This window comes from Melopsittacus undulatus, chromosome 3 (assembly GCF_012275295.1).
Source record: "Melopsittacus undulatus isolate bMelUnd1 chromosome 3, bMelUnd1.mat.Z, whole genome shotgun sequence".
Taxonomy (NCBI): Eukaryota; Metazoa; Chordata; class Aves; order Psittaciformes; family Psittaculidae; genus Melopsittacus; species Melopsittacus undulatus.
This window is the reverse complement of record NC_047529.1, coordinates 57,964,084-57,978,737: the sequence shown is the minus strand read 5'-3', so window position 1 is coordinate 57,978,737 and position 14,654 is coordinate 57,964,084. Positions and strand designations below refer to the sequence as shown.

At 37.4% G+C, this 14,654-nt stretch overlaps 1 protein-coding gene across 3 annotated transcripts in view; it reads left to right on the top strand.

Moving 5' to 3' along the window:
• Nucleotides 1–4,409, top strand: part of HACE1 (HECT domain and ankyrin repeat containing E3 ubiquitin protein ligase 1) — a 52,125-nt gene extending 47,716 nt beyond the window's left edge. For all 3 annotated transcript variants that reach the window (XM_005154657.3, XM_005154656.2, XM_031053998.1), the window contains 2 exons: nucleotides 2,920–3,033; nucleotides 3,505–4,409. In XM_005154657.3, coding sequence (XP_005154714.1) covers nucleotides 2,920–3,033; nucleotides 3,505–3,607 — 217 coding nt within the window. In that variant the 3' untranslated portion in view covers nucleotides 3,608–4,409. The remainder of the gene's footprint in view (nucleotides 1–2,919; nucleotides 3,034–3,504) is intronic.
• Nucleotides 4,410–14,654: the final 10,245 nt, after the last annotated feature.

Here is a 14,654-nt window from a genome sequence, read left to right as displayed (position 1 = left end):
ATGTTTGAATAGCACATTCTCTGTGTTAAAAGGTCTTGGCACACTCAAGAAAAAGCCTAATATTCTTGTGCCTCATGTTAGGGATCTGAAAGTTTACTTATGCACCACCTAGTTTTTCTTTGCTGGCAGCTCTTGCAATGGTATTTCCAATTCCACATGCTTTTATGTTTTTCTCCACTCATGTTCTATTTTGTATTTTTAATAGTATTTGGTTAAATTATTTTTAATTATCAATTGGCAACTTTTAATCGGGATTTTAGTTACTAGTTGGAGGGAAGTGTTGACAGCGTATCATGATAAATTCTACTTTATTTGTATTCTGTAGGTGTCAGGATTGCTGTTCAACTTCTTAAGGGGCTGTGGTTACATTAAATAATAAGCTATATGCCCTTTTAAGGGAAATTCAATATATTTAATAAATGTGATAGAAGTATATGACTACTTTTAAAAGTAAAACATAACATAAGGAAACTGACTTTAAGTATCTCCTCTACACTGTTATAATTTATGTGAAATCTCTAAGTGGAAAAATAGGTAGAAAAGACAAGATTCGTATGTAAACTTAAACATCGTAAGTGTTGAAGTTTTCAAAGTTGTGAAATTGTATCCTTGGTCTCGCTGAAGGCTATTTACACACACAGTAGGAAAGGTAAGATTTTGGGATCTTATTTGCACATATTTGGAAGTCTGACTTTATTGGCAGTTTTTGCGTGTGAAGAAAAGTCATTCTTGGAGGCATAAATTGGTAACCAAGTGTTAGTTTTAAATGTTCAAAGCCCTGATCGTACTGTTTGATTCTGACCTGCTGTAGGAAATTTTCAAGTTAGGTCTGTGTTCTGTTGCTGATTTGAATGTGAAATTCCCTTGGTTCATTGGAGGAACAAGAAAAAGCCCACTGCAGGGGAGGCAGCACTGTATTAGAAATGCAAACCAAAACCATGGTATGAAAGAGTACTGCTGTAAAATTTTTACAGCTGTTCTGAACTGTGACTGTGAGCGCAATTCCATTTGTGTGTCAGAAATACTATGCTGCAGATAATCAGTGCTTCCCTCCATAGAGGTTGCCAGTGCTAGAACTATATGCCCGACATTGCTGCCATTAAGCTAGGTGATTCAGACTATTGTACTATGCTATAGCTAGCTCTTAAAGGTATGTTTAAAAGGATTACTGTGAGCTGTGTCCTAGCTCCTTAACATTTGGCAGTAGCAACCCCTACTCTTTTGCATTTTTGCCAAGTTTTACTATGAGTGGAAACATTACTTCATTCTTTTCCATTCTTGCTCCTGGTTTCTACAGTCACTTTGATTCTGTGAATACGGGAGCATTGTTTTTAGTCTAAGTACTCGTAATGCAAAATCCTACAGCTGTTACATTAATGGAAGTTTTATTTTGTTTTATTAGATTCCATTTTTTTGTTTGTTTTTTTTTGTCCTAGCTACGAAATCGCAGAAGAGTTGAGGTTAGAAGGGACCTTTGAAGGTTGACTAGTCCAACCCCATGTTTAGAGCAGGGTTAGCTAGAGCCAGATGCGCATGGTCTTGTCCAGACAGGTTTTGACAGACTCCTCAGCTGGTCTGGGCAACTTGTTCCAGTGTTTGGCCACCTCACAGTGAAAATTTTTTTTCTCATGTTTAAATTGAAATTTCTTGAATTTCAGCTTGTTGTTGCCTCCTGTCACTGGGTACCACTGGGTGCTCCATCTTTAGACTTGTGCTCCATCTTACTTATTCCTCCCTTCAGGTGTTCATATACATTGATCACATTCCCCTGAGCCTTCTCTTCTCCAGACTGAACAGTCCCAGTTTATTCTCCTCCTGTGTCAGGTGCTCCAATCCTTTACCATCTTTGTGGCCATTTGCTCAACTTGCTGTAATACATAGAATCATAGAACAGTTAGGGTTGGAAAGTCCCTGTCCCTTGTGTAGTGGGGAGCTTGTTGCTGGACTCCAGATGTTTCTCACAGAGTACAGGAAAAGGATCACTTCCCTCTAACTGCTGGTGACTTTCTGATGCAGCCCAAGAGCCTGCTGGCCTTTTATGCAAGGATGCACTGCTGCCTCACGTTCAACTTCTTTAGTCCTTATGCCTTTTACATTGTATTTTTTTTAGATTTTGGGGTGGTGTTTGTGTGTGTGTGTGATGGCTGTGCTAACAACATGTTACCATGTAATGCATGTCAGCTTAGGTTGATATAAAAATCTCTTCATTTTGTTATATTTGTCTTAGTTTAAAATTATAGTGAGGCACTCCAGGCCTATTGTCTACATCACCTTGAATAATCTTTGAATAATATATTGGTTAAAGGAAAAGAATTAAGTTATCTGAGCAACTGAGAATTCATTCCTGAAAATGCCAATGATTTTTGTTTGGTTGGTTGGTTTTCTGGGGTTCTTTTTTTTTAGTGTGCTCTGGTTTTGCTGTAGATTGTCACTGTGGGATAATGTGATTGATGTAATGGTTTTATTAGTTACTTGAAACAATTGGTCTGAGTAGTAAATGAAAAGACGTGTTGTGGATACTTTGGTCAGTTGTCCCATGGATAGCAATTGGAGAATAAACTTCTTTATCATGTAATATTTCTTAAACTGTAAATATAAACAATCATGGATCTTGGCCTAAACTGGGATAATGTTCTGTTGTAAAAACAGGTTGTAGAAATGAGTACTCCTGCAAATAGAATTCTCTTAAATGTAATTCAAACAATTTGATGCCTAATGTAAACAAATGCATTATTTAGTGTTGTAATTAAAAGCATTTAGACTGTGAGAATTCTGATACGGATAAGAAAGGGGAAACCTTGATAAAAGTATTAGTAACTGTCTATTTACTTGCAGGAAGAGATATTTGCAGTGCAAAGACTACAGTTTTTTTGGCTTGTAAAATTCTTGTAATGGTCTAATTTCTGTTAATTTTCTCAGTTCCAGGGTGCCTCATGGTGGTTTTGCCCATATAATGGGTGGCAGCGGTTTGCAAAATTTTACAATTGCTGCTGTGCCATATACTGCGAATCTTTTACCAACATCAAGCACCTGGTATGTTAATTAGTCATGTTGAAATATCTTAAAAATGGGTATATTTCATGCCAATCACAGTTAAAAATACCATTGTTTTGAATATTTTAATTAGAAACCCCTCCACAAATTTAGGTGGTTTGTGCAGTATTCACTATCCAAAGTGAAAGTGGTGGGTTTTAACCCAGATGATGGATGTTTTGTGTGCTCAGAGTTTACTACTTAATTTTGCGTAACTAAAGGCAGTGGGATTAATAAGGGAATATTGAAGTTAAATCATTGTATTAAAATTGACTAAAGTAAAAAAAATATTATTTCCTGCAATGTATTCAAATGCTCAGTGGTACTGTAATGCTCAGTGGTAGTATAATGCAGCACGGCTTTGTTTCCTTCTTTTAAATGTGACATCAGGGGTTTCAGTCAGAAATCTTTACTGTTGGGTTTCTTGCTGAACTGTGACATGACTTTTTTTTTTTTTTTTTTACTTTTCAGTATCAACATGCTCAAGCTACCTGAATACCCAAGTAAAGAAATCCTTAAGGACAGGCTTCTTGTTGCACTGCACTGTGGAAGCTATGGTTACACAATGGCATAAGGAAGTCTGGAAAACATTTGGCTACTGACATGCAATTTCAGGTGGCATGCATAATTTTGAAAACTGTTGATAGAAAAGCAACTTAGATGCTGCAGTGCGTTGCCAGGGCTGGGCCTCAGAATTCCTATAGGATCTTCAGCTTTTCCTCCACTATGCGTTGCCAAAAGTAACTTTGCTACCTTTACAAGAGACTGCTCAGCATGCTGTACTTTCATTTTAAAAAAATTACAGATGTGTATGGAAATCAGTTTACATGCTTTTCATTATTACTTCAGTCTGAATCAGAAAGTTTGTCAGAATCTCTTTCCACAGTTTGCTTCTGATTTTTCACCTATATGGTTAATGACATTTGTATTTCAGTTCCCTTGCACTCAGATGGCATACTGCTAATGGACACACTTGTACTTTATGCCTTGTTGCGTGTCAAAGTGCCGTTTATTTTTGCACAGAACACTATAGAAAGTTCAATTGGGATATTGTACAGTAAGACAGAGCTGATGTATTTTCCATTTCTTTGCATAGTAACAGAATTTTATAACTTTTTAGTATTTTAATGTATATAGTATGTAAAGACTAGACTTATCATTGGAAAAAATAACAGAAGTTAATATCTAATTTATATTAGAATTTACACTATATTCTACTAAATATTTAAAGTATTTGTGACTTTATAGTCATCCTTCAGTTTAGAATTTGTAAATATTATTTAAAATCTATATTCATTGTTTGAATGTCTTTACTCTTTCCTTTACATGATTGTATGTTCAAAAGGTATTATTAAATTTTAATATTTTAACCTAAATCTGAATGTGACAAGTTTGTGTCTTTGTGAATAGTTTATTCTTTTTTCCCATGGATTTTATTTCTCATACTGTAATTTAAATTGTTACTGAGGCAGCATTTGAGAAGGTATTGTAAAGGTGTATGGGTGGACATAAATGTATAAGGAAGGAATTTGAGCATATTGAGGTTAATTGACAAGACTATAATAATTAGAATCTCATGTCAGAATTTATATGAAATTAGAATATATTACTCTATGTAAAAATATACAGCAATGGCTCATTGTTTGTTTTTGATAAGTAGCTGCGCTTGTTGGGATAGATGGTGCATTTGTGTAACTGCTTTTTTAGGGACCCTAGGGTAGGTCAACCTTACTGTTTTGGTTCAGGCTGCAAGTTGGTTTTTGGTTGTGGGTGTTTTGTTTTTTTTTCTTTTTTTTTTTTTTTGATCTTTTGTTCAGTTATGTATACTTTCTAATTTCATCATCCTGCTTGTCATGCTTTTGCTTCAGACGATGCAAACTGGATTCTTTCCAGATGAAGCTGAACAGAAAAACATGATCTAAAAATGTACCAAATCCTAATGGATGAACATTAATTATGTCTGCAAGACCTAAGTGATCTGAAGAGTTAGTAAATGAGCTGAGGAATAGGAAACCCTCCAAACATGTAAATTTTAATGTTTGGGTCCTCAGCAGAAACTTTGCTATGATCCATTCATGTTTTCCTACACGAAGTGCTCATGCATTTGTAGCCTGAGTTCACCAGCTGATCTGCATGTGCTGCTTACTCAGTGCTGTTCTTTGAGATTTTACTGATTTTAATCTAAAGCATACATAATCTCTCTGGGAGTGTGAGAGAGAAATCTATGGACCATCTGATTCAGTGGTGCTACAATAATTTCCCTTTGGGCTAAACTTTAAACATAAACTTGCTAGCTGTTATTTCCTTTCTGGTTCTGTTTGTGCACATGTATGCATAAATGCTGGTTTAAATTCTGATGTGGTGTCTGTGACTGCAATTTAAGGAGAATACTGGGCTTAGGAGAAAGAGCAGACTCTTCCAGCAGGGTAATCCACTGAAAGCTAGTTAGACTGTTGCTTCAGTCAGTGGAGAGATGCTGTTCCTCTCTGACGTACTCTAGGAAGCTCATTTAGATAGGTTAGATGTTTCAGTGTCTGTAGGGTTTTAGTGTTAAATCCCAATTATCTTGGATCCTTCAGTTAGCAAAAGTACTTTGCTTTTCTGCACAGTTGGGCAGTGTTTGGCTCCCTGGCTACGTAGCATATTTCTATATGTTCCTTGGCAAGGTAGATTGATAGCAAGGCAGTGTTTTGAGCAATACAGGGTATTTGTTGGGAATTATCTATTTTATTTTATGTAAACTGGGGTTTTTGTCTTTATTTCAGGGTTTTACTATAAATATTATTGTTCATTAAATACTATGTAATTTGTGATCTTTTTAATTTTTCATTTCACATGTTCTGTTTTGTGGTAATACAGAGCAGTCTACAGGAAGCTAAAACCTTGCATACTGCCTTGTGCCCAAAATATTATTCAAAACATCAGCCTTACAGTCACACTGTAAGGCTGAATTGAAGGCAAAAAAAATCAGATTTTTATATTTTGCAGTTCTGTATTAAATTGTAGGTGACATAGGTATCAACAAGCTGAATTTGGTCTCAGTGTTCCTAAAATGCTGGTCAACTGGTTTTGAAATGTAACAAAACAGCCTTTTAATGTCAGCAGTTTCCTGTGACAGATCTTTCTGTGTCCTGGTTTCAGCTATAAAAGTGATTTTTCCTCCTTCATTACCTGGTGCAGTGCCGTGTTTTGGCTTTAAACTGAGAATATTGCTGATAACACACCCATGTTTTAGTTGTTGCTAAGTAGTGCTTACCCTGATGAAGGACTTTTCAATCTCTCATGCTCTGCCAGTGAGAGTGGCATGAGAAGCCAGGAGGTAGCAAAGACAGGACACCTGACCCAAACTAGCCAAAGGGGTATTCCATACCACAGCACGTCATGCCCAGTATATAAACTGGGGGGAGTCATCCAGAATGCCCAGATCACTGCTTGGGTCAGGCTGGGTATCGGTTGGTGGGTGGTGAACAGCTGTATTGTGCATCACTTGTCTTTATTGTTTTCTTCTCCATTTTTAGTTTTATATTTTCTTTGCTTGTTATTTCCCTTACCATTATTATTACTGGTTGTAGCAGTAGTGGTTTGTGTTATACCTTAATTACTGGACTGTTCTTATCTCAGTCTGGGGGGGTTTGCATTCTTTTGATTCTTCTCCCTATCACAGCCAGAGGGGGAGTGAGAAAACGACTACATGGTGCTGAGTTACTGGCTGGGTGTAAACCATGACACCACGTTACAGCCTCACAAATGATGAAGCAGGTTACTCCTTCCTCCCCTGTGCTGATGTTACTCATGTCCCATATGAAGGTATGTCATAGTATTTCCTGTAACATTTGTCCTAAATACCCACACAGTAGGTCACAGTGAAATTCTTTTAGAATACTTCTGTAATAAAACTCCAGTACGTAGGAAGTGGGAATACAGCTTTTGACACTGCACTCTTGGTATAACAGCAACTTTGTTACTGCTTGTTGTGAACAGTTGGGTTTTTTTTCCCTGCTGAAACACAAGACCATACTGTCTGCTGCTTCTGACCATGTGAAGTTAGTAGGATTTAATTACTGCATTGAATGACTGTTTTTAGGACACCTGTGCTTTATTAGCAACGGGGTATGAAAAGCCTGTTGAGGAACTGTAACTTAATATAGTTTATAGTTTAGAATGATTAATTGGTTTGTATTTGTTCTCTCCCACTGTGCCAGAACAAGGCAGGGTGAGTGTTTTATCTCTGAAAGAACAGATGTCTTGTCAGATCATAGATCATGAGCGCTCATTAACTTTTATTATCTTTATGAAATGTTAGATAGCAAACCCTAGTTTTTGATGCTTGAAAATGTGTTGTGCATCTAATGTTGCAAAGCCATTAAAACCATAAACTGTGAAATGTAGTTTAATGACTTCTACTGTATATTCCATAGTCAGTAAGATTCAAAGTGGAATGAGAAGAAGGCGGTTGGTCTGAATTTTCCAGAGACTTGGAAGCTTCCATGTGTACAGTAGAAAAACACTAGGACCGCCTCTGCTTTGGAAGCATGTGAACTTTTTATTCAGGAGTATAAACTGAAAATTAGTGTTTTAGTGTATTTGGACTACTCTTGAAGTCTGAGCTGATTCAGCTCTGCAGGTACAACTTAATGGTGTCTCAGAAAAGCTTTTCTTTTACTTTTCCAGGCCTGGGAAGGGGTGGAAGCTCCTTTCATGACATCCAGTTTGGGTGTATGGGGAGTCAATCAAAGAAGGGGCAGAAGATTAGTAAGAGCTTTTTAAAAACCTTTTGAATAAACAAATAAACACCCTTATTTTTCTCTCATGAAATGCAAACAAACAATATTCCGTAGGTGATACTCTGAGTCTCAGTGTGTAGGTGATTTTCCAGTAATGCTTGTATGGCATTGCACAGGAATTGGGTGTTGAAATTGAGCCAAGCGTTTCGTTCCTTTTGTACACGTAGTGGATTGATCTTTCTGAAGGAAAGTAATCTTGCAATTCTGCTCCCTGGACACAAGAGGTCCTTTGATGTTCAGGCAGTGGGAATTTTCTGCTGGCACTGGTCTGCTTCCATTCCTCCCAGTGCCCTCCGCCAGCCAGGTGTCTGTGGCTGAAAAGTAGAATCCAAAGTTCTCTCAGTGATCAAGACTTACATTTTATTTTATTTTTTTTTTACTTGACACTAAAGAACAGCCAATAAATGATCACTATGGGATGAACTGGTTTTGTAACAACACTGGTTTTGTTCTTTGTTACTCTTTGCTGCTCTTGGTAGTATTTAAATACGGTTGCCGCGTTCTGTATTCTTGGTTCAGTAGAGACCCTGGGTTTGGTTGCGCATGGTTGTTGTCTAGGGTAACCTTGGAATTCCTTGCAGTGTAACATTCATAATTGCTTGTCAGCAAATCTTGAAAAAAGGCAAATTACTCAATTTTCTCCTAGAATTAAAAAAAAACCCTCAGCATCATAATCAGAAGTCTCAGTATGAGCACTCAGTCACCATTTTAAATACCTTGTAAATAAGTCCTTATTATAAAATATTCTATTAAACACATGTTTCAGGCACTTACTAAAATACTACAAGATAGTGAAAAAGTACTAATCCCACTTTCTAATACCGTTTTTGTGTTGATAATATGAAAAGGTCTAGCGAATTTGCAAACAAAAATTTTTTTTGGGGACTTTTATGAAGAAGGCAGGCAGCTAATGAATTAAGGAATCCCTTATCTTAATAGCTTGTTCCTATTGTAACATCATCAGTCTCCAGAGCAGGCAATCTTTACCTCAAATGGTTTATAATCTGTAAAAATAAGGGTGTTCTGTGATTCTTTTTTCCCCTTCCCAAGTTCCCATTTTGTTTCTATATCTTAGCTTTTGGGAAATGGTTTTCACCTGGGAGAAAAAGAAGGAGGAAGTGCTTCCTGGGCTAGTGATAGGGGAAGCAGATGAGAAAAGTGAGATCAAGTACAGTAATGCTGGTAGTTTAAGGAAGGAGTCAGATGCCTGGTGTTTGCCTACTGCTGGCAGGCCAGAGTGCAAAGCAGGACCTTTTCAAGGTTTGTTTTCTCTCTTTTTCCCCATGTTACATACTACTCTTTTTATGTCTGTATAACAGAAGTTGTTGGTCCATGACAGGTGTCAACCTCAGGCTTCTTGATTAATAGCAGAGGTGTGAGAACAAGAGGACAGGATAGCTTCTAGAAAAAACCTGAGATGGTGTCAGTACATCATCCACAGGAACAGCTGCTCTTTGCCAGGGAACCCTTATACCGTTCAACCCCTATAAACTCTTCTCCTGCAAGATTATTTTCTAGGAGCTGCTGTTTCTACAGAAAGTCTTTCTGTAGTGGGTACTTTAGGAAGCCAAATAGCTGCAGTATTGGATTGAGCATAGTGCTTTATTGGCTGCTGTTCTGGTATCCTCTGTTCCAGGTAGTAAGTAATCAGTTCCCTTTGCAGAAATCGGAAAACAAAGATGGTACTATCTCTGGGAATTTTTCCTGCATGTTAGAAGTAATTCTTGAAGAAAAACAGCTGATTAATTAACAATGATAAACTGTGGTAAGAGGAAGTAGATGACCCTGTCTTAATTATTATAAGGTAGGCATAGTGATTTGTGTTTAGCACGTTTTATCTCTGCCACAAGCTTTTGGAATGTGATGCAGATGTTGGAGAGTGGAGAACGGGAAGCTGCTTCCCCATTCCTCGGGACAACTTTTCAGATTTTGAAGGCTAGGTTTTTTTTTTCTTTATAGTTTCTATGCTATATTATGTATAATATAAAACAAAATATTTAAATATGAACCAATATGTTAAATATATGCATTACATAAGCTTAAAGTACTTGTATTTATTTTTAAAATATATTACATACAAATACTATTAGTACTACTATCATAAAATGCTACATACTAGGGTGTTTTAGGCTGTGGAGATTTTGTTTTCCTCAATGCTGTTAACAGGATTATTTTTGTATAGATAAAATAGATTTTCAAGTTGAGTCTTACAGTTTGGGATTTTGCATATATATAAGGTTTTCCTTACCTTCATTTTGAAATAGTGGGTGGGTTTTCAACTGGACTGTTGAAATTATGGGCCAGTAGTTTGTAGGTGCAGCAGTTACTAAGAATTTTTTAGCATGTCTGTAGAAGACTATTTTTCCAAATAAGACATAAAACTGGCCAACTACTAAACTGATTCTAAGAACCAAAGCTGTAAATCTACTAGAGTAAACTTCCTTGGGGATTCTTGAGTTGTAAAGATAAGTGCTTTTCAAGTCAGAACATCTGTTTATACCGAGACTGACTATAGATAATTGTACAGCTGGTAGACTAGAAACTGTGGTGTATGTTTTATAGACACACTTGTCAATTCAACAAGTTTTTTTACTCCCTAAGGGTAGTAGCAGAGTTAATATACTGCTGCAGGACTTCTGTAGCTTAGAGGCAGTGGAATCAAAGCACATCAGTAATCTTATACCAGGTTTCCTTGCCTTCTCTTATACTTGGCTTCATTTGAAAATAGCTTTATAAAGTTAGGTAGGTTGAAATATTTCTAGTTGTGTGTATAAACCAGTATTTCTAGTTGCAGTCATAAAAATTTTTGAATAATTCAAACGAATAGAATAAATTCATAAAATTTGAACTAAAAGAGAATGAGTTTCCTGTGTACCTTTAGTATGGGTTTAAAAAATGGCATTATTACATGCTTTTCCATATATGGCATATAATTTAGTTGGAGCATGTTAGTTTTAAAATACTCAGTATGTTTAAATGTTAGGCTCAAAAAACCAGCGAGAGAGACTGCAATGGTCCATCGAAATATTTCTACTGAAATCAGTTTCTTCCATCCATTTTGTTCTCTTCATGTCATTGGCTACTGTGCATCAATAAATTTTCTTTTGCAACAGAACCCTTCCAATTTTTTACCCAGATATTTCTGGACCATTTTTTCTGAATGTAAAGAATAGGATAGGAATAGCAAATAATATCCTTAAATGTATATTAATTGCTTTTCCACGAGAAATTGTTGGGGTTTTTTGTTTTGTTGTTTTTTTTTTTAATGTTATCTTAATATGATTAGAAACTGGTTAATACCAAAAAATGTAGAAATTCAGCTGGAGTGCAAACACTGCTAAGGCATGGGTCTCTGAGCCTTCTGGTCACAGTTGTATATACTTGCTGCATTAAGTGCTTGTGACATTCTGTGCTGAGAGTTCAACTATTGAGTTTCATACAGTGCTGAGTGATTCATCGGGATTATTAGGATTCTCCTGGGATAGCTTCACCGTACTGATTGCCTCTGACAGATCGGTTTTCTTAGATTAAAAAGCAATTGTTGCTGTCTAGTCAAATTTATAACCTCTGATAAAAGGAAACTGAACCCTAGTACTGTCCAGTATATAAAACCACCTTGGTCTACAAATTACGTGAATACTTGAAGAGTAGTACTAGTTTATATGCACCTGGGCAAAGATTTCACAGGTATTTAATACATAGTTTGTCTATGCTAATAAGTTTATTCTGAATGATTTAGGTGAGTCTATAAGCATTATCTTAGATTAATTTTTCTAATAGCTATCTTTGTGGAAATAGTGATGCAGCTATTGATTGGTATTTGGATGCCTGTGGATGCTACGGCAGTATGGCTTTTAGATATATGTCACCTGGAAGATGGAATTGTACTATTGGGAATCTAAATTCCATAATAAATTAAGCGGGGTGAGGTGGCCCAGAGACAACTACCACTCTTTACCCCTGATTTGTGGCACATGTTAGTGATGCTTTTGGTGTAAGACATAAGCGAAAGAAAAGAGAAAATAAATGGTAGAAGCATGCTTATGAAATTGAAGAGTATCTTCAGAGGTGAGTAGTGTCCTGAATGTAAATGTGGAATAACAGGTGTGTTTTCAACGACAGATATGTCATTCATCTGCCAGGTGGGAGAGTGCCCAGGCCTCCTCAAGATGTGATCCATTTTTCATCCCCACCTTGTCTGAAGGCTGCTGTCTGCTGTGCCAGAGACTGGGAAGACTGGTTGGGTTTGGCAGGCCTAGTGGAGGGCTGGTGGAGATGATGAATTTTCTTTTTCACATTTGATGCTAGTTCAGAATGAGTCTTTTGCTGATTCATCATTTTGATACTTTTTTCACCTCCCTATGCCTTAAGGTAGATTTTCTTGTTAGTATTTGCTAAAGGAAGTCAAGCTTCTGCTGAAATGACACCACTTCAGATTGTATATGAGAAGGGGCTCCATTCTGTGCAGGCAAGATGCTCTCCATTAAGCACAATGGCATGCATAATTGCTAAAAGTTATCTCTAATGTAAGAAAACTCCAAATGTAAACTTTGTGGGCAGGACACATGTGGGTTAATCATCATATCTGTGCTTTTGGTCCTTAGTGCATTGGCATAATTTTGAAATGCATCTTATTTATGTTACGTGTTTGTCCTGGAAATAGTCTGTATGTGTACCTAAAAAAGTTCTGAATTTACCTTAGATACTGCCTTTCTTGCTAACAAACAGCTGTTCTGACTTGACTTGGATGTACTTCACACACAAAGTTTGTAAATCCAGTTGGATGAAATTCAAGTAGATGCTGCTTTCTTTAGGTTTGGGGTTCTTGTGGAAGTGTTTTCATTTTAGCATATTTAGAATCTCCATCTCCAGTCTTGACTGGATTGTGGCAATTTAATAACTGTCTTAGAAAGACCAGGTAAGCATAATCAGTCTTTGCTACTCATTACAGTTTGTTTCTGTCCATTTGGTGACTTCCTGTGTCTTTGCTAATAGTGTTACCAGAGAATGGACTAAAATAATGGAAATGTAGGAGTGAGTGTGATAACCATTAATGTAAAGGCATGCTTTCTACAAATTGTATTAATATTTTGATTAAAACTTTTCTCTAGACCAGCTATGTGTTAATTACATCTCATAGCTCTGTGTACTTTGTGTGTGTGTAAAAGCCTGAAGAAAGTCTTTTCTGTACTGTTTTTCACAGAAAGCCCCTCCTCCCCCAAACCTGCCCTTGACTGCATCTTGCACTGCTGAGCTATAAGTTTTGCTTCTGCATCTGTCTAGCTCTAGTACCAAGCTTTTCTGTTACTCAGTCTTGACTGGTTTGATGTGAGGTCACCAGGGGCTTTTGCTCTATCTTGTATCTTTGTGTTTAACAGCCAGCAAAGTTCAGTGGACACACAGATTACACAGAGGCTGCTGAGGCTCCCATTTGATGCCTGCCTCTGCTGCTGACCTCCTTTGTAACCTTAGTAAAGCATTTAGTGTCTCTCTACATAGGCCCATGCTATTATAGTTAGACTGTAAACTTCTGAAGGAAGGAGACATGCTTTGTATACTGTTGTGAAGCCTCACGGAATAAATGAGTTTGGTAGGGACATCTGAAAGTATTCAGATTTAATATCTGTGTTTTTATCCAGGGTTTAGTTCTGGTGACCATTACTTCAAGACAGCCCATGAGTGTGGCCTCAGGAGTCTACTTGCTCTACTGTCTTGCCATCCTGCTGAGCTCTTCTGCAAGCTGGAGCAAACCAGAGTGGATGGCTGCCATCCAGAGTGGATGGCTGCCATCAGGGAACCTTTGTAGCTTGAAAATGCTGTTTAGTGTTCACTGGTCACAGATTTTGAAAATGGTGATAAAGTTATACAGAAGCCAAGCACATAGCTAAACAGCCAAGCACTCTCCAAGGCTTGCATCTGCTTCAGCTGTCTTGCCCTCCCTGTGTTCTTGACTACATGCTTGGTAACGTGGGGCAACAAGTTTATTCCTGTGATATGTCTGAAAAGCAGTCATGTTTAGGAAGTAGTGAACTGGTGGGGATGCTTTGTTGGAGTGTTATTTGTGTGCTTTAACTTGCACTCATAACATCATCTTCTCAAAAGCCTTCATTGTTTTGTTGCTGGAGGCTTTTGTGTCCAGAAACTGGTGGCCTGAATGGAGGGGATGTATAAGTTGGGGAATCCCCATGGTTTAATGCTACTTCCTTAACTTTCAGGTAAGTTTCTAGTTGTTGCTTTCCAACTTCTGAAAAAGCTGGAAAGCTGCTTTTAAGCAGTAGGGTGTACCTAATGGGAAATCTTACTTTCTCCTAGCAGCAGAAATGAAATCCATTTTCAGAGGCCTTGGTGTGTCAGTGTCATGCTCCTCTTGTTTGGGTCTATTTCTGTACCCATTCAACAGCACCTGCATCTTCTGTACCAGAACTAGCCAGCTGAAGTTGAACCCACAGCTGAACTTGTGTCAATACTACATTTTTTCTGTATGTACATGTTCTCACTAGTATAAGCTGTATTTAAGAATGTCTGCATTTTTGTCTTTGTTACGTAGATACTCAGACACTCAATCTGTTATGTACCTTCCATCTATGTAAAGCCTGTATTTTAACATGTTTTGTCTAACTTGAACTCCTGAGCAGTTTTTCTCCAGTACTGCATTGGCATCTTGCATTAAAGCCTACTGTTAGTGTGGTTGGTGTAAGTACGTGCCTCCTGCTTCTGCAAAAGTTTTCCTGGAGGGGAAAAGTGAGTTGGGTGTTGGTGCTTACTACAAAGTGGAAAGGAGTTTCTGGACAGTGTAAACAGTAAGTGCTGTTCTGTTTTGCTCTGTACTTTGTATCT